Genomic DNA, 26,546 nt, shown 5'->3' with positions numbered 1-26,546 from the left:
GGGCTGTTTCATGATACATTGCATTGAACCGCTCCGTCTTAAAGTGAAAAATGATTCAGTTACCACAGTAACACAGCTCTGGATTTTTTTCCCCTAGCAGCAAAGGTTAACTGGGCTGTCTAATGCACGTTGGTTTCAAGGTGCAAATAAGGGAACAATAATGACAGAGCTAAGACCACACAAATTCATTTTAGTTACTGTAAGGCCACAGTCAGAAAAGCACCAGTATCCTATAGTTAAATGCTCTTTACCTGTCTGTCTTCTCTGTCTTGTGCTTAATGCTAATGTTGATGGCTTCCAACGCACATCATTGCATCCTGACTTTCCCATGAACTCTCTATACAGGCCTTTATTAGCCAACACTGTAAGGGGAAACCTTAATAAGCTTTCCCTTGATCCTGCTCCCTTGGTGCCTGACTCTCAGAGATGCTGAGCTCTCACAATTTCATTAACTTTAAGTAGAGCTCCAAGTGCTTAGCACGGCCCATACTATGCTAAGCCCTCAAGTGAGGTTATGTTTTCAGTGGCAAAAATGCAAGCTATAGACTTACAGCTTATTTCAGCATATACTACAGACTGGAAATTATCATTCTCTTCTCCAGAATGAGAGAGATGAGCAAGATCTGTTCACTGATGTATTGTGCCACAATGACAGATACTTTCATTGATGCTCAGTGATGAGAAAAATTATGTGCTGATTTCATGGATAGGGCCTTTTCAAAGCAGATGGATTTCTTAAGCCTAAAGCCCTTCATGGTTCTGAGCCATATGGACCGAATCAGATGAGCTTTGGGCATATTACTGTGGGAGCTTGCTTTATGGGCCAAAACCACATTGTATTTAGGCCCACATTTAAAAATACCGAGTCTTTTGAGCACTCTGACAGATCCAAATCTGCCTGATGCCTCTTCTTAAGCACGGTGGTCATTACTCTCAAAGAGAAAATCCCAGGAGGAAAGCTTGAGCAACAGAAACAGTTTCTCCCTGTGGCTTTCAGTGGTGCTTCCTCTGTGGACAGCAGTGGGAGAGGGAGGAAGAAGGGGTCTAATAGCTAAAGCCAGGGTAAGGTTACTAAGTCTTCATATTCCCCTGTATACAGTATGCAGAACAGAGAGCAGAAAAAATACAGGAAAGAACTAGGAAGGGTATTTAACCTCAGTGGTATTTAGCATCAGAAGACCAAGCACCACAAAAGGTCCATCTACATTAGCATTTTAGCTCAGATTAGGAGAGGGCTTTTGAAGCCAATCTCTCAGTAGTCCTCATCGCCCATGCCGTGGCTGTGTGGTGGAGCAGTCACAGACACACAAACTGGATCCCTTTGGGGATGGTAATTACCAGAAGACGCACTCTGAGGGCACTTCTTATGCAGTCCAACCATAAAGGGCATCTCTCAATCTACAGGAACAGGCTACAGCCAATCTGAAGCAAGACCTCTTGACATGTGTATTATAGATATCAGGTCCTTAGCACCAGCTGTTTCACTCTACAAATCTGCTCCTATTGGACATTACTACTTGTCAATGTGGACATAGCATAAGGTGTGGAGCCATCATAGAGTAAAACGAGACATGAATACAAGCAACCACATTGTTTTGGCTTCAAACCAGTGAATTAGCAGTTCTCAGCCTCACCATGACTGGGTTGCCTTCCAAAGTAAGATATTTCAATGCAAGATGTTTAAATACCATAAACATGATAGTGTATGATTGGTGTGTTAAACAGATTCTCAGCCTGCTTTTTCTATAGACTGGCTTTTACAACTTTTACACTGATTATGAAGAACCTGAAGACAAAAATATCGCCTTGCTGTACTTTTAAAGGATGTCAAACTTACTAACTTATTGCTTATATTGATGCAATTATTCTCCCTGCTTTTGTCTCAGCCTTTGGAAGAACATCTCCCACCTTACTTGCCATCTTTTTCCCTGCCATAATTTAGTCAACTTTGTGATGCACAATCCCATACTTTTTCATGGTTCTTTGTCTGATTCTGGAGAAATACACCCTAATAGTTGGATTAAATTGTTTGTCTTTACTTCTGGATGTGGCAGGGAACTAAAAGGATGATTCTCTTGGCTGTGAGAAGGGCACTTCCTGCTAGAATAGAACATTGCTTATTAAGGGTATGACTCATCATGATGCACTTTTATTGAAATACCGCCAAACAACACAGTAGCATCAAACTACGTTAAGCAGTTGCCTTGGCAAACCAGACTGAGACGTGCTAGGATTAATACTTTTCCTGAGCCTCACATGCTTTAATGTCATGTTTCTTAGTCAAACGGCAATTGATAATTTTCTACCCCATTATTTGCAAGAAGGGGGGGTCTTTCTATAACATGTTACCTGTGGTATGTGGTCAGTTTAGGGCAGAAAGGACCTCTGTGACCTCTGAATCATGGCTGGAAGTTTTTAAAACTAAACTGGCTGGCTTTGCACTGAAGCAAATGAAGAATTCTCACCTGATCCCTTAGGGTGGATCACCTACTGCCTGTGCACTGAAGAAACAGTTACAGAAGAGCTGATGAGTGGTAACTTCTTAAATCTCTCCAGCTGTGCCAGAATCTCAAGTGAATAGATCACAGTCTTAACATTCATGGCCTGACCTGCAGAACGTATGACTGTTGTGACACATCCAGGGGCAATCTGTTTGCTGAAAATACCCATGATCCCTGCAGACATTCCTGCACAGATTCCCACAAACTTCATATCAATTACAGCTTTCTTGCCTTTACTGACCGTGTCACTGTTAAGCCTTAACCACCTCTTACATGCTAGTAGGTACGTGTTCACAATGTTCGGGGGGGTTTATGATGTTTATTATTCCAATCATTTTTAATGCTCTTCTTGAATGGTACAATTATGAGTATGCAATATAAGAGTTGGTGTAAGCGTGAGCAGAGTTAGGTAGTCAATATCAAACTACATGAAAAGGCTATTATCATATTGTATGTGGCATAAATCAGTGCTGCAGTTTTTACGCATGCTAAACTCACCCTCTCCTTCCTTCCTTCCCCTCAACATCCAGATGGATGGAAAAAGAGCATCATGATCATACGAGTACAGCAGAGCAACTGGACAGGTGTCACATGTCATTTTTCCTGTGTCATTATGGACAGCTTGTAGCACATTAGCCTCTGGGAGTGGTACTAGTTAAGTCTGATGAGGGTAGAGGACAGGAGAGTGTTATGTTTATTCTTTCATGTAGCTTTGTAGAACTCAAGAGGACAGTAAACATACCGATTATTTGCATGGATGGTTCCACATCTGTTGTGGCTTCTTCCAACAATGACAGCAGTTTGGCTGATACTTGATGGACCAATTCAATGTTGCTAAACAAGCCATCCACGTCAAGGCGAGCAATCTAATAGAATACAAATATTAAGTGGCTAGTGACGAAGGATAAAGAAGGACATTGTGTATTACAGATCTTCTCTTGCTATGCCCTGAGTGTTCAACACTCCAGGAAGCACCACTTCTGCAGAACCTCATATAAACATCCTCCTTGTGACTGTGAGGACACATATACAGTTTTCAGATTAGTATAATATGGTTTACACGTTTAACAAAGGGCATGTTATCAAGTGCTTTTAACCTTATTTTGAAGTATTCCTAATCTGAAGGTGTTTACCTAGGGAGGAATAAATATTATCATCTGAATAAAGAAAAGATCCTTAGCTGTCTTTAAAATGTTTTTTTACTTTCCCACTGAGGAAAAGAATAGTTGACCATGGGCTTGATTCCCTGATTACCAGTTGCTAACAAAGTCCGCTACATAAACTGAGACCTTGGTGTTTTGGTGCCAGCTACTAGGTACAAAGAATTCCAGATGGTGGTACCATTTTAAGTTAGTTGTTCTATAAATCCAAAAATACTATCAAGATCATATAATTTCCACTAAAACAAACACATTTACAATTCTGGGTAATATAACCTAAAGAGCTTTTTACAGAGTCTGGGCACACAGCATTGACTTCAGTGAACTGCATCAGTTTTCACCAACAGAAAATTTGGTTCCGTGTCCCTACTCATTTTAGAGCAAGTAAAAAATTTCCAGGACACATATATTTCATGCAGTAGTTATTTATTTCCTTGCACAGCAGGGCAATAGTTAATATTCGGGGACAACTGGAGATAGATAGCCAGTGGTAATGTGCCAATACTGAGAACAAAGGCAAGACTGATTTCGACATCCATATTGATACCCTCTGAAGGTGTATCTCCATTAGAAACAGAATTGCTGACTTACATAGCAGCTTACCAGATGCCAGAAGAATCAAATTGCATACTCTTGTAACAGAATCAGAAATACACTTTCAGTACTAATGCATTTAATTTCTTTATAAGCATTATAGGTGCTACAAGATGTGTTGTCCATTTGGAAATATGAAACAGATTCATTGCTAGGTCAATTTTCTAAATGCTATCCTTCCCTAAACACATTACAAACTTTCAATACCGTAGTTTATCCGAGAACTAGCCTTAAAACCATATAACATTCTCAAAAGCCTTTCAAAAATGTAGAGGTTATTAAATTAAGACAGTTATAATCTCTAAATTACTTTTCCTGTATACATCTAGCACAGGACTTCTGACCTCCACTCCACCACAATGCCTGCATAGTATTTGGAACTATGCTGTGCATGGACACTTACACATGCTAATACAGTGACAAAGGACAGAATCGAAACATATGTTTTCAGTTGGCTGGAAAAGAGCAAAGGGATACAGCGTGCTTGTCAAAAATCGCAGCGAGTTCAATCAGGAATACTCTTGCTCAGTGCTGGCCAAGCTGGGGAGGGACTCAAGTGGAGACTACTTCTAAGCGGATGAACGAATGAGGAGGAAGAAGTCAAGAACTCCTTGAAGTTAGGCCAGCAGATGCCAGCTCTTCTGAAAACAGGTTGGAACAAACTCTGGCAGTTTTAAGAAAGAAAAAAGGTCCTGCAGGAGCTTAAACAGCACAGGCTTCAGCTGGCCACAGCGTTTCCCGAAGAGGCAGTGCCAATGTTGTCTAAAGACACTTTGGCCCCTGTACATATATTTTGTCACCAATTTCATAAGGAACCCTACATACAGAATACTTAGGTTAAGGTCTGTTTAAAATTATTTTTATTCTATATTAGCAGCAGATATCATTTGTGCAGCCTCTGTGAATGCTGTGTTGCAGGCCCCACAAATACGAATCTTTCTCTGGACAACCTCTTCTATTCCCAGCTTGCGGCCGCTCAATTTTTCTACAAATTGAAATACGGTTGAGGAAAAGGTGCTCTTTGAAGTCTCAGCTGAAAAAGAAAATGGGTATCATTGGCCTAATAAGGTCTTTTGCCTGAAAGATAGTTTATGAGCCTTCCTTCTTAAATTTACCTTTTCTGTGTAGAATGCAAATTTCTGAAGTCCTCACTGGACTGTCAGGCATGGTATTTTTTCACCACAGCTGTCTGAAAGGCTGGATTAAGTTATCTTTATGACTGAATTTAACCTTGATGGGGAGGTTCATGCCATTCCAGGTTGTTATAACGGAAAATACTCGGGTTTATTGGGTTTTACTGCTTTTGGAGGTGCTCATAAAGGTCTGCCAGGGCATGTACCAGGGGTTATGATTACAGAGCAGTATGGAGAGGTGGAAGCTGCTACTGCAGCCCACGAACAGGGATATAGTGTCCAAGCTGCCCTCTGGGCAAGCACCTTGACGCAGGCTTTATGCAAGTTCAGTGCAAGTGTCAGGAGCGTATCTGATGTCCTGCTCTGCTCGCTAGAGCCATGGAACGTCCGTTTCCAGAAAGCTACCCCTGGACCTGCTCCCAGCACCGCGTCACTCTCACGCTGACACTTGTGCTTGCATTAACATTATCTGCAAGCAGAACGTGGGTGAGTCGAGACCTTGACGTCACCGCCTTGTCCTCTGCCCCTGGCGCTCACCTGCTTGTTTCTCAGGGGCTGAATCACTTCCTTGATGCAGAGATCCAGGTCGCTGATATAGTCTTTCTCTGTTTGCATGAGTTCTGTGATGATTTTCTCCCTCTTGGCCATCATGCGTCTGCTAACTTGTTCTTCGTCCTCCTGCAGCGAAGTGGCAGGGGTTGAGGACCCCGCCTGCGGGGCCATTTTTTCTGTTTAAAAGAGGGAGATTTGTGAGGAGCATCGTAATCCCGCATGCTCACCCAGCTTGCCCTGCGTGACCGTGGGGGAATGTAACCGGTGCTTGTTGGAAACTCCCAAATCACTGTGGGGAGCAGGAAAAGAAGCATAAGAAATGGCAATCCCAGATCAGACCAAACATTGTCCCATCTACCTCCTCTAGAAGCAGACATGGGTTTGGCAAAGGAAACTGTCCATTTGGCAGGAAGGGGATAACCCATCGCCAGCTCCCCCAGCTTTAATGTTATGTATGTGAGCACAAATTTTCCACGGAGCACAAGTGTCTGATCCTTGTCACACTGAAATTAAAGGATAGCTAATGCCCTTCTACTCCTTTGAAAACACAGTCTCAGTCTGACATCTATTATGATTTAGAAGATGGGAGAAAATGTGTTTCTGGAAGAAAAAGGCTGTGTTTACCATAAATAAGCTTCACTGGAATAACCTTTGCTCTGTACGATGTAATGTTGAGTCTATTCATGGGAGGCTGAGGGCTGTAGGTAGTGGAAGACAACCGTTCAAATGGAGACAATGTTACTAATGACAACGATTAAAACTGTAGTTCTGTTTAAAAAGATTTCTTTGAAAGAGGCAAAGGAATTACAGGAGAATATGGAAAAACTTTTAATGATCAATAACAAACATCTCTTGGAACACCAGAAATCCAAGAAAACTGAGGACAGTCTTAACTATTTTCCCATACTTAAGACCTAGAATATCTGATTTGTTCCAAATACATGGAAATGTACGTGAGTTTGCTACAGATAGGTAATTTATGTATGCTACAGGACCTGCACACAACCTGCTTACCTGTAATGATGGTCTTCCCTTTTGCTGTTTTGTAAGCCAGCCTGCAGACATCCATGTCAGCTGTACAATGGGCACTGAATTTTATCTGTGTACACTGAAAATCTGTATTTTTCATTAGGAAAAACACACACACACAAAAAAAAGTGAAGGATTTCAGAAGCTATTCTGGTGTTTTTCCGCTGATAGTGTTATTATTGGTATTGGTAAGGCGCTCGCAAGAAAGTCAAACACTATCAGTCTCTGGAGGTGACTCTTGTCAGCTGTAAAGAGCAGGTATCCCTATAAAGATGATGTTATGAGTCACCTAAGCAAATGGACCACTATAGAAAAAGGTATTAACTACCTTAGAGAACTAGCTGTGCAAGAGATCATTTATAGACACCCACGGGACATTGTAGATCCTGTAGATCCTGATGAAGTGGAATGCAACCGATCCATGTTCCGGAAGGTTGTGAAGAATGCTCCACCGACATATACCCATACATTGTCAATATTAGTCTGGGGAGAAGATGCTATGGCACGTTCTACTGTGGGCGAAATGGCTAACTGTATGCGACAGTATGAAGATAGTATTTCTTCCCCACTGCAGGCACGCATCTCGGCTGTGGAAAAACTGACTAAGGAGAACAAGGACTCATTTAAACAACTGTCAGACAAACTGTCCAGGATCGAGAATAAACTTGACTCTCTACCTACACAGGCGCGCGTTGCAGCTGTTAGGAGAAAACGCTCTCCTACAGGACCAGCTCAAAGGAAACGGAACACATCACGAGGTATCCTGTGGTTTGCCCTGCATGGTTATGGGGAGGACATGAGCAGATGGCATGGACAACCTACCAGTACACTACAGGCACGAGTACGTGAGTTGCAAGCTAAAAGAAATACCAGAGAGAATTTTTCTAGAAGGATGGCTGCTCCAGTTACCAGTGAGCAGGACCTCAGCCAGGGTAGATGGGCCTCAAATCCCTTTTTCCCAAGTGTGAATAGGAGAAATGAAGGTCCAGTCCCTGTGAGCAGCACGAATCCATTTCTTAATTAGGGGGGCCCTGCCTCCAGCCAGGTGGAGGAGAGGGACAACCGAGTTTATTGGACTGTGTGGATTCGATGGCCTGGCACATCAAAACCACAAAGGTATCGAGCCCTGGTAGACACTGGTGCACAGTGCACCCTAATGCCATCAGATCATAAAGGGGCAGAATCTATCAGTACTTCAGGAGTAACAGGAGGATCTCAAGTGTTATCTGTATTGGAGGCCGAAGTGAGCCTAACTGAAAATGAATGGAAAAAGCACCCCATTGTGACTGGCCCAGATGCTCCGTGCATCCTTGGCATAGACTACCTCAAGAGAGGGTATTTGAAGGACCCAAAAGGGTATAGATGGGCCTTTGGTATAGCAGCTGTAGAGACTGAGGACATTAAACAGTTGTTTACCTTGCCTGGCCTCTCAGAAGATCCTTCTGTTGTGGGGTTGCTGAAAGTTGAAGAACAACAGGTGCCAATTGCTACTGCCACGGTGCACCGACGACAGTATCGCACCAATCGAGACTCCCTGATCCCCATTCATAAACTGATTAGACAATCAGAAAATCAAGGAGTGATTGGCAAGACTCGCTCACCCTTGAATAGTCCTATATGGCCAGTGTGAAAGTCTGATGGAGAATGGAGATTAACTGTGGACTATCGTGGCCTAAATGAAGTTACGCCACCGCTGAGTGCTGCTGTGCCAGACATGCTAGAACTTCAATACGAACTGGAGTCAAAGGCAGCCAAGTGGTATGCCACCATAGACACTGCTAATGCATTTTTCTCTATTCCCTTGGCACCAAAGTGCAGGCCACAGTTTGCTTTTACCTGGAGAGGTATCCAGTACACCTGGAATCGACTGCCCCAGGGGTGGAAACACAGTCCTACTATTTGCCATGGACTGATCCAGACTGCACTAGAAAAGGGTGGAGCTCCAGAACATTTGCAATACATTGATGACATCATTGTGTGGGGTGATACAGCAGCAGAAGTTTTTGACAAAGGGGAGAAAATAATCCAAATTCTTCTGAAAGCTGGTTTTGCCATAAAAAGAGGCAAGGTCAAGGGACCTGCCCGGGAGATCCAGTTTTTAGGGATTAAATGGCAAGATGGGCGTCGCCAGATCCCGATAGAGGTGATCAACAAAATAACAGCTATGTCCGCACCAACTAACAAAAAGGAAACACAAGCCTTCTTAGGCGTTGTGGGTTTCTGGAGAATGCATATTCCAGATTACAGCCAGATTGTACGCCCTCTTTATCAAGTGACCAGAAAGAAGAATGATTTTCAGTGGGGCCCTGAACAACGACAGGCCTTTGAACAGATTAAACAAGAGATTGTGCATGCAGTAGCCCTTGGACCAGTCCGTACGGGACAAGATGTTAAAAATGTGCTCTACACCTCAGCTGGGGACAATGGTCCTACCTGGAGCCTCTGGCAGAAAGTACCAGGGGAGACTCGAGGTCGACCCCTAGGATTTTGGAGTCGAGGATACAAGGGCTCTGAGGCCAATTATACCCCAACTGAAAAAGAGATACTGGCAGCATATGAAGGAGTTAGAGCTGCCTCAGAGGTAATCGGTACTGAAGCACAGCTTCTCCTGGCACCCCGATTACCAGTACTAGGCTGGATGTTCAAGGGTAAGGTTCCTACTACTCATCATGCAACTGATGCTGCATGGAGTAAATGGATTGCATTAATTACACAGAGGGCTCGAATAGGAAACCCTAATCGCCCAGGAATCTTAGAAGTGATCATGGACTGGCCAGAAGGCAAAGACTTCGGAATGCCACCAGAAAAGGAGGTGACACGTGCTGAAGAAGCCCCACCATATAATGAACTACCAGAGGATGAGAAGCAGTATGCCCTGTTCACCGATGGATCCTGCCGTCTTGTAGGAAAGCATCGGAAGTGGAAAGCTGCTGTATGGAGTCCCATACGACGAGTCACAGAAGCCACAGAAGGACAAGGTGAATCAAGTCAATTTGCAGAAGTAAAAGCCATCCAGCTGGCTTTAGACATTGCTAAATGAGAAAAGTGGCCAAGGCTGTATCTTTATACTGACTCATGGATGGTAGCAAATGCCTTGTGGGGGTGGTTAAAGCAGTGGAAGCGAAGCAACTGGCAGCGCAAAGGTAAACCTATTTGGGCTGCTGAACTGTGGCAAGATATTGCTGCTCAGCTAGAGGAACTAGTCGTGAAGGTACGTCATGTAGATGCTCACGTACCTAAAAGTCGGGCAACTGAGGAACATCGAAACAACCAACAAGCGGATCAAGCTGCTAAAGTGTTCCAAATAGATTTGGACTGGGAACATAAAGGTGAACTATTTTTAGCTCAGTGGGCTCATGACACTTCAGGTCATCAAGGGAGAGATGCAACATACAGATGGGCTCGTGACCGAGGGGTGGACTTAACCATGCACTCTATTGCACGGGTTATCCATGATTGTGAAACATGCACTGCAATTAAGCAAGCCAAACGGTTAAAACCTCTGTGGTATGGGGGGCGGTGGTTGAAATATAAATATGGGGAGGCCTGGCAAATTGACTATATCACACTCCCTCAAACCCGCCAGGGTAAACGTTATGTGCTTACCATGGTGGAGGCGACCACCGGATGGTTGGAAACATACCCTGTGCCCCATGCCACTGCCCGGAACACTATTCTGGGCCTCGAAAAGCAAATCTTGTGGCGACACGGCACGCCAGAGAGAATTGAGTCGGACAATGGGACTCATTTCAAAAACAGTCTTATAGACAACTGGGCCAAAGAGCATGGCATCGAATGGGTATATCACATCCCCTATCATGCACCAGCCTCTGGGAAAACTGAACGGTATAATGGGCTGTTAAAAACTACCCTGAAAGCAATGGGGGGTGGAACCTTTAAAAACTGGGATAAGCATCTGGCACAAGCTACCTGGTTAGTTAACACCAGGGGATCTATCAATTGAGCTGGCCCTGCTCAGTCAGACCTTCTACATACAGTAGAAGGGGATAAAGTCCCTGTGGTGCATGAAAGGAATCTATTGGGAAAAACTGTCTGGGTTCTTCCTGCAACGGGCAAAGGTAAACCCATTCGTGGGATTGCTTTTGCTCAGGGACCTGGTTGTACTTGGTGGGTGATGTTGCAAGATGGTGAAGTCCGATGTGTCCCTGAAGGTGATCTGATTCTGGGTGAGACTACTTAATTCTGAACTGTATGTTGTTGCTGCATAAGTGTCTTTCAGGTTAAGACAGTGGTGATGAGACCGGAGCTAGCTTCATCAAGTGGCGTCCAGTAACCTCCTCGAGTCTGACATCTTTAACCTGCAACCCGTGGGCACGAACCATAACAAAAGAGAGACTGCTAGCCAGAGAGACTGCTGAGAGACTGCTAGCCAGATGGAAACCCACAATCCTGAACCAAATGAACTTGATGAACTTTTTGCATAAAGATGAATCATAAACTAGTGATATGTGTATATATATTTGAAAATGAAAAGGTAGTGGTGATCTGAGTATGACGTGAATGGTATGGAATAAGGGGTGGAATGTCCTGGTTTGGCCCAAACCAGGCCAATTATTCTTAGAGAAACCAAGGTCACTGCTAAATTCCTCACTGCTTATGAGTGAAGAGCCAAAGGGGGCTCACACCTGCAGGGAGGAGCAGACAGGGCAGGTGACCCAAGATTGACCAACGAGGTATTCCATCCCATACATGTCATTCTCACTTTCCTATTTATGACTAACACACTGCCTCCTGGAGGTGGGGCCCAGGAGGGACGGGCCCTCCTGTCTCCCACTGATTGGTACCAGCTTTGCCAATTTTCCAGTTAAAAGCCTGCAGGTGTGATGGCAGGGAGAGCTACTGTATTTTCCCCTCTGCCCATGCTGGGGGGAGCAACTCTGCCTGAGGAGGATTTCCAAGCTCTTGATCTTGGTTTTGTATATATTTGTATATATTTGATTATTTCTATTATTATTATTATACTCTTTTTCATTATTATAGTTTATTAAAACTGTTTTAACTTTCCAACCCATAAGTCTCTCTCCCTTTTCCCTTTCCCTTCGGGTGGCGGGGGGAGGGTTAACAGAGAGTGTCTGCCACTGGGTTAATAGCTGGCCCAGCTTTAAACTGTGACATCCGCTAGCCACAAGATGGTGCAGAGCACCAACAAAGATGGACTATCATTACCGTACTCATCTCTGCATTACCCAGGTCGTGCTTTGACAGCACAGGCTTTTATTGCTCAGCGGCAAAGGACGGGAATCTCTGCTGAGGATCAGACGGCCACGCCTTCATGTCAGCTTCTCGTAGGGAGCGTACTGTGTAATGAGGCAATAGCAAGCAGTATCTGATGCTTTGCTCGCTGATAGCCAATACTGAATATATTGCAGTTGTTTGAATGGATTGTCAAGGGCGAGGGTGTGAGCGCTCAGGTGAGTGTGGCTCACCCATACAGCACTGGCTGAAGCTGTAGATGATAACCTGGAGCTGAACATGTGGGAACCAAGCGGCTTTCAGGAGAGAGGGCTTTGAGCCCTCTGCCACTGAGTGGTGTAAAATGTTATGAATCCAATGTATCGTCATCCCCAAGCCCTTCTACAATTACGCTGATATTGACCACTGATATTCAGAAAGGACAGATTTGTTATTAATGCTTCTCCCATCAGGTTTTCTAGTGAGACTGATGTGACCACAGTAATGGTTTTAAATAGCCACTTTTGGGACTGCACCTCTGTGTCTGTACTGCTAGTGTTAAACAGTGAGGACAAGGAATCCAAACAGACCGGGGAGGGGGGGGCTGTTTTTTTCAGACTCTTTTTGTATTTAGATGTACTTTTTATCTTTTGAGTTTTTAGCTTTGAAGTCTGTGTATAACACAGGCATGAACATTTTGTCCTTAAGTTTGTACACAGACAATAAAAACAAAACATGATGAAGACGTCTCCTCTCCGCAAGGCTTGGGCTGTCAAAAGAATTTTAAGCTGATTCTTGCCCTAGTGAGTCTGTGCTGGTGTGAGTGCAGAGACCGCACGGGAGCTCGCACTGCTGCAGAGCTCATCCACCAAAGGTGCTGTGTGCTGGATGGAACAGATTCCCTCTGAGCAATTTTCTGCTAGGGTTGCAGAATGAGACCACCTTGGCTGCTGCTTATGTGCTAAAATGGCAGGTACTTTTTCCTCTAAAAACTTACAGTGTGTAACCACACTTATACATTCACAAGGAACCACATGAACAATCCATTTCTGTTCCAGTTCTGCACCAAAATCAGCATTTTTCTTGAGATGAGGTGTGAAGATGTTTGCATGTGTGTGACTGTATGTGAGAGTTCAGGGCGACTCCTGAGAAAGTGCAGAGAGGACCAGACGTCCTGGAAGATCTCAGAAGTGTCATTTCATCTCAGATGCAGCACTGTTATGATATCAGTTGGAATTTGAAGGTAAACACAAGATGCTGTGCAAAAGAACTTTCTAATCTTTTATACTGGTGGTAAGGGAGGGCATTATATGAGCAAAACAAAGACACTATATCCCACTTCAGGCTGGAAGTCGCAATCCCTCGAGAGGCTGTTCTTTCAGTTTATGTCATTTGATTGCCCTGATCAAACTTGGTTCTTGAATTATGTCAGGGCTCATCAATTATCCTTATTGCATGATAGATAATAATGCCAGAAAATAAAAATGATTCTCAACAGGAAGAAATAACCATGAGAAATATCAGGTAGATGCTATTTCCTCACAGAAAACATGTTTTTTAATAAATGTGTCCTTTTGTTAGAAGTAATATAATTTTCCATTTTCTCTCAATACATTCACTTTTTCATTTTAGACATGTCTGTCTCTATAGAATGCAACAGCAAGATCCTGAAGTGATGATTACAGACAAAACCTGTGATTTCATGTTCAGCTGATTGCTTTTGACCAGTTTGAGAACATTAGTAGCTTGCTGAAATCTTTGTGGAGTAAGTGAAAGTTTAATGAATGCACAAACAGCAAGTGCATATCTGGAATATAAGCAGCTCATTTCTACCTGGTAATGTGTATCAGCCCCGGAACAGTTCGAGAGAGAAGATTAGCAGGAAGAGACATTGCTGAGGATTAGCTGTTACAGTAAGAATTCGGCTTGTTCGTCCTCGGAGATGCCAGGTTTAGGAAAAAGAAAAAACTGTCTGTTGTATGGTTTATTAGATACCTACGTCTTAAGACCAGTTTACAGAAAAGTACTTTTAGCAGGCATAAAAATGTAAAGTAGAAGGTAGTGTTTGCAATTGTTGCTTTGCAATGTCAGTTATCTGCAGGAATTGCCTTTCTGGAGGACTTTGCTTTGGAGAAGAAAGCAATGACTTTGGACTTCCAGCTGTGTATTGAAGTACATGGCTCTAGTTGCACAAAACAAGAGGTTCACTATGTGATGACATGGACAAGGCAGTCACACATCTTACAAAACCAGTTTCTTGCAAGTGTGAAGACTAAAAATATCCCCCCAGATGGAGACACCCAGCAATGCAGTGAGAGCATGGAGGAACAGAGCCTGCAATGTGCAAATGCATCAGCTGTCTTCTAGGCCCAGGGGAGGTATTTGGGATCCTCAGCAAATGACTGGAGGAGGAGCCAGAGCAGGTTTGCAAGACCTATGTGTGCAAATTTCCCTGGCTTTCACACCAAGAGAGTGAGAAGCTCCGAGAGGTTTGCTCTACCCATCCTCCCAGGTAGGATGCTCAGGTTGTTACACCAATGCACACAGTATGGGCAACAAACAGGAAGAGCTAGAAGCCACTGTACAGCAGGAAGGTTCTGATGTGGTTGCCATCACAGAAACATGGTGGGATGACTCTCGTGACTGGAGTGCAGCTATGGATGGCTATAAGCTCTTTAAGAGGGACAGGCGAAGCAGGAGAGGCAGTGGGGTAGCGCTGTATGTTAGGGAGTGCTTGGACTGTGTTGAAATTGAGCAAGATGGTGAGGATGACAAGGTTGAATGTTTATGGGTGAAGATCAGGGGGAAGGTCGGCAGGGCGGACATTACGGTGGGAGTCTGTTATAGACCACCCAACCAGGATGAGCAGGCGGATGAGGCGTTTTACAAGCGGCTGTCAGAAGCTGCCCGGTCGCCGGCGACTTCAACTTGCCGGATGTCTGCTGGAAATACAACATGGCAGAGACGAAGCAATCTAGGAGGTTCTCGAATGTGTGGAGGACAACTTCCTCATGCAAGTGGTAAATGAGCCCACTAGAGGAGGGGCCCTGCTTGACCTGTTGTTTGTGAACAGAGAAGGACTAGTGGGAGATGTGAGGGTCGGTGGCCGTCTTGGGAGTAGCGACCATGAAATGTTAGAGTTTTCGATAGTGGGGGAAGTAATGAGGGGCAAGAGCAGAACTTCTGCCTTAGATTTCACAGAATCACAGAATCAATCAGGTTGGAAGAGACCTCAGGGATCATTGAGTCCAACCGTTGCCCTTACACCACCCTGTCAACTAGACCATGGCACTAAGTGCCATGTCCAGTCTTTTCTTAAACACATCCAGAGATGGTGACTCCACCACTTCCCTGGGCAGCCCATTCCAATGTCTAATGACCCTTTCTGAAAAGAAATTCTTCCTGATGTCCAACCTGAACCTCCTTATTTCCGGTGGGCAGACTTTAGCCTGTTTAAGAGGCTGGTGGACCGAGTCCCTTGGGAGTCGGTCCTGGAGGGCAAAGGAGTCCAGGAAGGCTGGACATGCTTCAAAAGGGAATTGCTAAATATTCAGGAGCAGGCTGTCCCAGTCTGTAGGAAGGCAAGCCGTCGGGGAAAAAGACCGGCCTGGTTAAACAGGGAACTTAGACTAGAACTTAAGGAAAAAAAGAGAGCCTACTTGCTCTGGAAGAAGGGTCGGGTAACTTGGGAGGTCTATAGGGACATGGCCAGGTCGTGTAGGGAGAAGATCAGAAGGGCCAAAGCTCAACTAGAGCTTGATTTGGCCTCTACAGTCAAAGATAACAAAAAAAGCTTTTACAAATACATCAACAGCAAAAGGAGGGTCAAGGAGAGCCTCCACCACTTGCTGAATGAGGAGGGTAGTGTAGTGTCAGGGGATGAGGAAAAGGCAGAGGTGCTCAATGCCTTCTTTGCCTTGGTCTTTAATGTCAAGACAGGTTGTCCTCAGGAGACTTGGCCCCCAGAGCCTGAAGTTAGGGACGGGGGGCTGTGTGAACCCCCCGTAATCCAGGAGGAGACGGTTAGTGACCTGCTGTGCCAGTTGGACACCCACAAGGCTACGGGCCCGGATGGGATTTACCCCGGAGTAATGAAGGAACTGGCAAATGAACTTGCCAAACCACTCTCTATTATCTACCAGCAGTCCTGGTTAACTGGAGAAGTTCCAGCTGACTGGAAATTAGCAAATGTAATGCCCATCTACAAGAAAGGTTGGAAGGACGATCCAGGGAACTACAGGCCTGTCAGCCTGACCTTGGTGCCAGGCAAGGTGATGGAACAGATCATCCTGAGTGCCATTACACGGCACGTGCAGGAAAAATCGGGGCATCAGGGCCAGGCAACATGGATTCATGAAAGGCAGGTCCTGCTTGACCAACCTGGTCTTCTTCTATGACAAAGTGACCCACTTAGTAGATGAAGGCAGGGCTGTGGATGTAGTCTATTCTAGACTTCAGTAAGGCATTCGACACTGTCTCCCACAGCATCCTCCTAGACAAACTGGCTGCCCGGGGCTTGGATGGGTGGACTCTTCAATGGGTTAAAAACTGGTTGGATGGCCGAGCCCAGAGAGTGGTGGTGAATGGGGCAAAGTCCAACTGGCGGCCGGTCACTAGCGGTGTTCCCCAGGGCAAAGTTCTGGGGCCGGTGCTGTTCAATATCTTTATAGATGATCTAGACGTAGGGATTGAGTGCACCCTCAGTAAATTTGCAGATGACACCAAGCTGGGTGGCAGTGTCGATCTGCTGGAGGGTAGGAAGGCCCTACAGAGGGATCTGGACAGGTTAGATAGATGGGCCGAGACCAACGGCATGAGGTTCAACAAGAACAAGTGCCGGGTCTTACACTTCGGCCACAACAACCCCAAGCAGCTCTACAGGCTGGGGGAAGAGTGGTTAGAAAGCGGCCCCGTGGAAAGAGACCTGGGGGTGCTGATCGGCAGCCGGCTAAACATGAGCCAGCAGTGTGCCCAGGTGACCAAGAAGGCCAATGGCATCCTGGCCTCTATTAGGAATAGTGTAGCCAGCCGGTCTAGGGAAGTGATCGTCCCTCTGTACTCGGCACTGGTGAGGCCACACCTTGAATACTGTGTCCAGTTCTGGGCCCCGCACTTCAAGAAAGATGTTGAGGTGTTGGAGCGAGTCCAGAGAAGGGCGACCAAGCTGGTGAAGGGTCTGGAGGGTATGACCTACGAGGAACGGCTGAGGGAGCTGGGGTTGTTTAGCCTGGAGAAGAGGAAGCTCAGAGGTGACCTTATTGCAGTCTACAACTACCTGAAGGGAGGTTGTAGTGAAGTGGGAGATGGCCTCTTCTCCCGGGCAACTAGCGATAGGACAAGAGGACACAGCCTCAAGCTTCGCCAGGGGAGGTTCAGGTTGGACATTAGGAAAAATTTCTTTTCAGAAAGGATTGTTAGACATTGGAACAGGCTGCCCAGGGAGGTGGTGGAGTCACCATCTCTGGATGTGTTTAAGAAAAGACTGGACATGGCACTTAGTGCCATGATCTAGTTGACAGGGTGGTGTCAGGGCAACGGTTGGACTCGATGATCCCTGAGGTCTCTTCCAAGCTGGTTGATTCTGTGATTCTGTGATACCACATTTGCCCTTGGGGCTGGGACCCAGGTTTCTCCCCATCTAATGCTTTGTGTCTGAAAGTGAAGGTACTGGCACAGAATATAGCAAAAAAGTACAGCGATGTCGGTGGACAGAGTGAGTAACAGGCCTTCTCATTACTTAGGCAGCATGTGGAGGACACCAAAGGAACGCAAGTTCTGCACTTGCGCTGTGCAGATACAGGGATTTTGCCTGGCACAAGGGAGCCATGAAGGCAGAACTTACGAAGGTATAACAAACAAATTACAGGATTACTGTGTTTTCACATATGAAACCTAAGTCTCACACCACCCTAGATAAAATTATTCCTCTGTGAAAGCAAGTCCTCAGATAGCCCATACCCTCAGATAACCTAGAGATTACACATGGGAATGTACACTGGCTTTTATCAGCTGGATTTGGGAATGAAATACAGGCAGCCAAGTTCAGAGACTGCTGCTGTGGCAGTTTCCCTCTCCCTCCTCGCTTCTCCCCTCACACCACGGCCCCAGCTCTGCCCTTTACACCCTGCTTCCACAGTGGGTGCTGGGAAGGCTGCAGGGCACAGGGACACTGGGATCCTTGGAAGTGAGGGAGGCTGAAATGGGACAAGCAGTGGGAAAGGATGGAGTGTCCTGCTGCGTATGGGAGGAGAAGTGCATCACATGAGCTAACACACAAGGACTTTTACTCTAGATCCCACTCCCCTTGTGAGGGACCACTTCATAGGGGTGTCATTATAGTTTTGCACCGGAGTTATTACAATGCAACAATTTGGTGCAAACATGGTGTGAGGTAGATCTGCTGAACTTGAAGCTGGGCATTGAACTACAAAAGGATTGAGAGAAAGAGTTGTGGAAAATGCCTTTTTTTCTTTTACTCACAGACACACATAACAGCAGCATTGTTCAGGAGTGGGTTTGTTGCACACAGGCTGTGAGTTACACATACAAAAAGCCCCTTTGCTGAACACAGGAGGAGAACACTGGAGGACTAGAATGACCTTGCACCAGTCTTCCCAGGCAACAGGGTCGCTCATAAAATCTGCATCAGAGACTTCCTTGCAATTAGGTCATTCAGTCTTTGATCATTTTTTTGTTCCATAAGGTACAGAAAATATTTACATTCAACACACAAGTTCTTTCTTCAATTCCTTGACAGCAGACCGCTTTAATTATATGTGTGCTGACAGGACTACAGAGAGATCCCATGTGACCGCAGTGGAAAGGAAGAAAGCTTATCATCAGGTGACAGAAGAATGCCCTTATTGTTAGTGCTGATACTTACAAATAAACCTTTCCAGTGTGTCATATACCAGTATAAATATACCGCTCTAGTGGTATTGAGCTAATATGTTAATAAAGTAAGAACTGAGGAAGGGCTGCATCTGAACTGCTTCCCCTGGGACACATCCACCTCAAGATTTGGCACGGATTAGCTGTAAGAGCTGTGAGACCCACAACGCAAACTATCCCAATTAATAAAACGTTTGTTAATATGCTTAGAGAAGGATTTGTAAACCTCCTTGGGTCCTAGTCTTCACTCCTTTACCCCGGTTGCTGTTACTAGTTATGCTGCAGTAGCTCCTGAGAGTCCTAAGCCACACAGCAGGACTTGATTGTGCAAAGCGCTGTGCAAACACAGTAGCACAAAATGGATTCTGCTCTGAAAAGGTGAGCTCGCTTCCCAGCCCAGCTGCCACTGCAATAAGTTCAAGGAACAACTCCAGCTTTATTGCAGTGCAAGTTAACAGAATTAGATCCTCTGAGTTTAAATTTGCGCAGGAGAAAATAAAAGTATTTGTTAGATTGTGATTTCTCATCACAGGGCACAGGGGGGTATTTTCGTCAAGCCACCTCCTGCATTTCAGGAAATAATCTGGAATTTTACTCCTTGCTGTACTTCGGTAAACCAGCCGCTCCAAAGATCAATACATTTTGCAGTGAAATAGGGTATTATCTGCATTGTAGTCCGTAGAAAGTTAATCAGTAGGTACAGCGCAAAGCAAATAAGGAACTGGGGAGTGGCATGGAGGATCTTTACTCCAGGCAGGAGGTGCATGGGCAGAAGCTGTGTGCATGGGCAGCCCACGCAGGATTCCTCCCACCGTGAGCTCTGCAGGCAGGGAGGAGGAGGGGATGGAGGAAGGCGCCCTGCTTGTGATGGAGCGAAGGAGGATGAGTTGCATCTGACTGGCCTTTTGTATACCAAGGGATAGCAACTTTCCAGGAATTTTGTATAATTTCGCAGGTTTCTGCGTCATTTCTGGTGTTGGTTATTTCTCATAACGACATTAGACACAGGCAAAACGTAAAATTCGGGGTTCAGATACGAGCTCTGAGGCAATATATCGTGGTAGCTGTGTGATTTGAATCACTGTATCTATTACAGGTACATCACTGATGTATCTTAAACTGAAGCACGTGCAAATCATTTAACAGTGCAGTTGACCCATTCACAGCTAAAGTTATAAGGGAGGTAATATGTAACAGATTTGTAAAACAAGGACTATTTTCAATCGGAGATCATCTTGCTGAACACTGCAGATGTGATCTCCGATTCCTTCTGGAAACCCACCATAGCTCATTTTTCACACCAAGCACAAGTTTGGTATATTATTATTAACAAAAACCAACAATCTGTCCAAAACCTAACAATCAGTGAAATATGTTTTAAATTCCTTTTCATGATCTGCCCTTTTTGGTTGATAGCATCTATCCCCATGATACACTGTATCTTAATCTGCCCTGATCTTGCAAATATTTATGTTCTAATAACTACATCAAGCAAATTCTTCTTACCGAAATACATAGGTACTCACAGAATGGTAGCTTTAGGTTAGTTCAGGGACTGATCTCAACATTAATGCAATACATAGTTATTAATATAGTTACTTTTACAGCTGTTACTGATGGATTTTCACTGTAGAAGAGAGACCAACTCCTACCAGCAAACAGAGCTGCTAAATACCATTTTCTACCATTGCTTAAGGACAGTAGCAAGTTCTTCATTCCTCTTCAAAGGACATATGTGCAGGATTTTCTAGTTAATGTAGCGCAGAGCACTGCATACAAATTACCACAGGAGCTCTGTCTTAGCTCTTATAGTGACCCTTGATATTATTTCTGCATCCACCACAAATGCTAGTGACTGTATCTTCCTTAACCACATTCTTCCCTCTTTAGAAAAGTGATGTTTCTGTCTAGTTGATGGAGAACTATGGAAGAAAAATGTATATATGGCTTGATCAAGGTATTTCTGGACTCATCCAAGAGTGCAACTACAACCTGAGTTCTAGGTGACTGCATGGTTGTATCACACACCTAACATTTGATAGCAATCGCCTTATATTCCCCTATCTAAAATGGGGCTGCAGGCATTTGGTTATCTCACAGGATGAGTTCAAATAGATGCACTAAAGCTTGCCAGCTCTTTGAGAATATAATGGTTACTTTGCATCTTACTTCCTTTTTAAAAAGAGTAAAGCCAGGAGGTGTTGCATGGCCATTCACACCAGATAAGGTATTGAATAGATGTGCCTAGTATAATAATTAACCATGAAAATGCTTTCTTGTGTTTTTAATGAATCCTTAAATTTTAAGTGAAAAACACTTGCAGAGGTTTGCACCTTTGACAATGCTATTGTGCTCATGTTTGTAGACTTTCAGAGCAAAGCACCTTGATTACCCTGAAGATCTGGGTGGTAGGCTCCCTTTCTCACTCTTCATAGAAAACATTTTTGATTCTGTATAAAATGGCAAAACTTAAGAGAAATCCAAGGGCAGAAACTGAATTCTCAGGAGTTTTTACACCTGACTACTTGATCACTTGTTTTGTGGGGTTTTTTTGTTTGTTTGTTTATAGGCTTTTATTTGGGGACCTGTATTTCTAGCACACTGAGCTGCGCTTTGAGCATATACTTCAGAGCTGCTGGAAATGACTGGGGGGGAGCAACAGCCTGGTTTCTACTCAGAGAACCACTTCAAGCACACAGAGGGCTGGAAGGGCCCTCAAGAGATGTCTTGCCCATGCTTCACCTTGCGCAAATGTGCTGCAATGCTGACATAGCACTGGGGGGTAAAGACACCTTGGTCCCTGTGCTCTGCCTCTGTTGCCTGCCACTAGCAGAGATGGGGGTCCTGCAGCCTCCGACTCTTACCTGTGGAAACCTGCCCCACTCACTGGAGATTCCCTGCTGCAGGGCTTGCTCCTGTTGCATCTCCCTGTCTTACACATCCTTGTCTGTGCTAGTACCTCCCACAGCTCTGTAGACTGTGTGTTAGAAAACATATTAACAGGGGACTATAGGAGGGAGGAGCAACTAAACACAGAGCTTTTCCTCCAGTTCACATGGGAAGCAAGTGCAAATTATTACCATTTGTATCTTTCTGCAAAGCATTTACCATTCCAGGGTGATCAGCGAGTTCTGACCTGGCGATATACAGCAGGCCGTTTATGTCACCAACAGAGCTGTTGGTTTTCTTACCAAGAACAGGGAACTCAAAAGCTTTGTGCCAACAAAACCACTTCCCTCACCTTGGAGTAAGCTGCTTCGCATCCAAGCACTAGTGAGAAAAATGAAGAACATAAAGGTATGCAATCATAGTAGATCATCAGCGCTGGCAGGGGGCACATTAGGTCTGGGATCCATGATCACTATCAGATTCGGGCACATCCAGCCCAGCAAAATTTGATCCAGATCAGGCCTTGGCACGCCACCACATTTATTTCTATTGTGACTGTAAATACACTTCATAGGAATTTCTACCAAATTTGTATTTTCACTCTGAGGACAGGCAACCTCTAATCCAATATAAAGCCTGCAGGTACCTTGTTAACCCATCGCCGTTTTTCTTGAACAGACGCGAGCAAGCAGAATGAGCTGACACCAGACCGGTGTTTTACAGTAGGTGGCCGCAGCAGTCTCAGCTGGTGGTAGGAGCTGTAAAGCTGGATTTACTGTTGCCTTGGACTGCTGCCATAAACATAACCTCATGCTCTGCTATGACTTCCTAGGCTTTCCCACCTCCTTTGCTCCAGATTTTAAACAGGAGACATTCATGGCACAAATAATACCTGATATGGGACAGAAAGATCTCACGCTTTTTGCTGGATACCATTCCGATAACCTTGACCTCACCTGGGCAACCCCCTTCACAAGTGAAAAACGGCTGTTTTGGTGGGATGTGTGCCAGGAGCTTGCCTGGCCAGCCATAACGATCCGTGCTTGTACCCTGAAAAACCCCTGACAGATCCGCGCATGCCTGACTGAAAATTTTTCATCTTCTCATTGATTAGCTATCATGAGGAGGGAACAGCATAATCGATGAACCACTCTGTTGTTCTCAGCGTATGCAGCCCCCCGATAGAAATCCTATTATTTTCAGGTTTATTATTTTATTTTCTGCTTTTATTGTCTCTCTGAAGGAAGGCTACTTCCTAATTAAGTGCATCAAAACCATAATACAGCAGCCCAAAGTATTTTCCTATTTTATTTCCCCATAAAGGATTATTACCACAAGAGTGACTGTCACTAGGCAGTAATATCACTATTAGTAATACATGGTTATATTATAATAATACTCAAACACCGCATTTGTGATGGCACCCTGTTGTTCAAGACCCTGGACACCCACAGAAATTCATCAGTTTGTGTTCCAGAGCACTCCCAGAAATAGCCATATACATTCTTCATGCTTTCCTTTAATTTGTGGTATCACATTTAATTCTTGATTGACAGGCCCAATACTGACATACTTTGCTAATTTCTAGTCCAGATGCAATTTGGTTATTTGAAAAGAAACCCTCTCCATAATGGTATAATTTGAATCAGCATATCCATCAAGACATGTATTTGGATGTACTTCAGTTCAGCCTTGTACAATCCCAGCAGCAGATAAACACGTTATAGATCCTGGTATTTTTAACTGAAAGAAAAAACTGCCCTCGATGCTTCTAATTACTTAGCACATACCCCACTTGATACGACAGCCAAAGACAGATAGGATGGAGCCATCGTATTTTCACATTACTGTTTGCGTTGCAAATGCGTTCTGGTGACAACCAAGAAAGATCCCAGTTGCACACGCAGTTTGCAGGAACACCCCAAAACCTTCGCTTGCATTTTGCATCCTGTCTACACAGCATTATTTAGAAAAATTAGGGGAAACACTTCACACCTGGAAGTGGGGAGGCAAGGGCGAGAGGGGGCAACCGCTCACCCCAACTGTGAGTGCATGGGGGCAGAGACTGCCATTCCCTTCTTCATCTCCAGGCTGCAGCCTGGAGGGTGTGGAGATACCACCCCAGCCCAGAGCATCCCAGCAGCAGAGCACCAAGCTTCCCCTGTACCTTGTAACTTCTGGCTGTACTCTGTCCTGTCAGACTGACTCCTCCTCAAGGTGCCGTGGTCCCCGGTGGCAGAGGTGCTCTCCACCACGGGCTCCGTTCTCCTCCTCTCCCCCATGTACAGCTTGTTCCTCAGCAGGGCCAAATTCCTCCTCCTGCCCCCCGTGCCTTCCTTCCCCGGGCAATCCACGCTCGCCATGGCCACCCTTGCTTGGTTGTGGCAGTGGCAATAGCTTGATTTTTAGGGAGGTGAACTCGCCTCCCAGGTGAAGGCTGGTTGCTTCGGGCTCGCCTGTGGAGCTGGGCTCCCCAGGCTGCGCAGGCCCCGGGCTCGGCCCTGGCCCTGCCACCTGTGCCGGAGCCGCCCCGCCCCGGGGAGCTGACGCCCCAGGCACTCTTTGCATTCACCCGCCTTATGTGCGAGCACGCCTGGCGGGGCCGGTTTCAGAGCCAGCCCCAAACCGCAGCCATTCACGGCCCCTCTCCCCGCTTCAGGGTACGCTCCTCACCCCGCCGCGGGGCCGCGGGTGCCGGCACGGCGAAGCGGGGCCGCATCCTCTCCGCTTTGCCTGGGCCGGCCCTGCCGTGCGCTATCAGGGCGATGCCCGAGCGCGGCGGGGCACCGGCACGCTTTCACCTTCCCTCTCTGCACTGCCGGGGCAGCCGGGAAGCAGAGGGCACGGCAAACGGGACGGGGAGGCTAGCCACCCCCTTGACCCTCGCTCCTTCTCCTTCCCCAGGGCTAGCGCCCAACCGGCAGCCTGGTCAGGACCCCAGCTCCTTGTGTATCAAGTTGCACCTGCCAGGCTCCCGACCCCACCGAGAGGTGCAGCCTTCAGGCTGGAAACTCCTGATCTACAGGTTTGAAGGGAGACCAGTCCCCCAGGCAATGAAGGGAAGTGCTGAGAATGAGACAAAAACCCCTCTGGGAGGCGGGAAGCAGCGTGGAGCTGACGCTTGTCTCAAACCAGGCTGCGTCCTGCTTTACACTGCACACAGAGAGGCGACACAAAAGCCTGCCAAGGACCTGTGGATGCTGTCATAGCAAACCACCGTGCTCTGATGGCCGAGGAAGTGGACACCAAAACACCTGCTCGCGATACCTCTGGATCAGCCCCTGGAAGAGATCTTATTATCCTGTCTGTTAGCAATGGCCTCTGGCATGCGTGTGCTGTCTAGTGATCCTCTGTAGTGCTGGTCTAATCAAGCTCATGTTAAAACAGCAGGAGCTGCTGGCATCTAAGCTTGGACAGGACTTATCCTGGGAAGAGCCCCAACAGCCATCAGCAGCAATCGCTGCAGCTGCCGTGATACTCACCCCTGCGGCCCTCCCTGCCCCAGGAAATGCCTAGTGGGAGCCCCGTGGTGCAGCCTAATCGGTGTCAGTCGAAGGCATGCTCATTGCCATGGCATCTGCCAGGGGACACAACTAATGTCACTCTGACATACTCTGGCAGAGTGTATTGCTTTAGTATTGCCATGCTGTGTCCCCGAAGGACTGAGTACTAAACAACAAGCAGGGATGCAACGTAGTAGTGTAACCTTGTTTCCAACTTTTATTTTTCTTTAAGAAGCTGGTCCTGTGATGCAACTTCCTGATCAAAGCCATTCATTTCTACCCAGCAGTGAAAGGAAAAGGTTATGAAACTGTTAAGCAATTTACTACGTCAAGTTGCAGCACCATGCCAGTGCTGCACAAAGTGTCCAGCCCAAACACACAGCCTGGCAGAGGAATAAAGTGGTGAGGGGGATACTGGGAAGACTGTGCTCACGCAGAGAAGTCACATATTAGTCACATATTACGTAGGCAATGCATGTGTTACCTCTCGCCTCCTCTTTGATATTTCCTAAGAAACTCTTTGTTTTGCAAGTCAGACCACAAAAGTTCCTTGAAAGGCAGAGCAGTGGTGACAACAGGGAGAGGCAAACGCAGGGACTTACTGGTGACACCCTTGTGACAAGCCTCAAAGCCCCAGCAACAAGTAAACAGTTTAAGGTGGGAGTTAAGGGAAATCAACCACCCCATTTCCTTACACTGGGGACTTCCCGAGGGTTTTTCTTTCCGAAGCAATGGCTTGGCATTCAGCCATGGTGGTAAAACTGGTTTAAACAGTCACCCCCCTGACTGCCCCCTCCCCTGGGCAATTTTGTTCCCACTATCACTGCAGGGCATAAACACCCACAGTTGAGATGAGATGGAGGAACTGATATGGCTGAAAATTCCCTCCCTCCCCCCTTTCCCCTGGGCTATTTTTCCCTCGGGATCTGTGCTCCTGTTTAGTTCATCACCCAGCAGTTGGGGCAGCATGAGGCAGGGGATGATGCAGGGACACATGTGAGCAGCTGCAGGTAGGGCTGACAGTTGTTCAAGCCAGCATTGCCCAGAGAAGGTATTTACCCTAGCCAGGATTTTACAGTGTCATGCTTTTCAGAAGACACA

At 45.9% G+C, this 26,546-nt stretch overlaps 1 protein-coding gene across 1 annotated transcript in view; it reads right to left on the bottom strand.

Moving 5' to 3' along the window:
• ARHGEF38 (Rho guanine nucleotide exchange factor 38) overlaps positions 1-24,305 on the bottom strand; it is a 45,206-nt gene extending 20,901 nt beyond the window's left edge. Inside the window, exons 1-3 of the mRNA XM_068403663.1 lie at positions 24,110-24,305; positions 5,926-6,116; positions 3,244-3,367 (exon numbers count right to left, since the gene is read on the bottom strand). Coding sequence (XP_068259764.1) covers positions 3,244-3,367; positions 5,926-6,116; positions 24,110-24,305 — 511 coding nt within the window. The remainder of the gene's footprint in view (positions 1-3,243; positions 3,368-5,925; positions 6,117-24,109) is intronic.
• Positions 24,306-26,546: the final 2,241 nt, after the last annotated feature.

Source organism: Nyctibius grandis, chromosome 6 (assembly GCF_013368605.1).
Source record: "Nyctibius grandis isolate bNycGra1 chromosome 6, bNycGra1.pri, whole genome shotgun sequence".
NCBI classification, from domain to species: Eukaryota; Metazoa; Chordata; class Aves; order Nyctibiiformes; family Nyctibiidae; genus Nyctibius; species Nyctibius grandis.
Note: the sequence above shows the minus strand (reverse complement) of the source record. Positions and strands in the feature narration are given on the sequence as shown.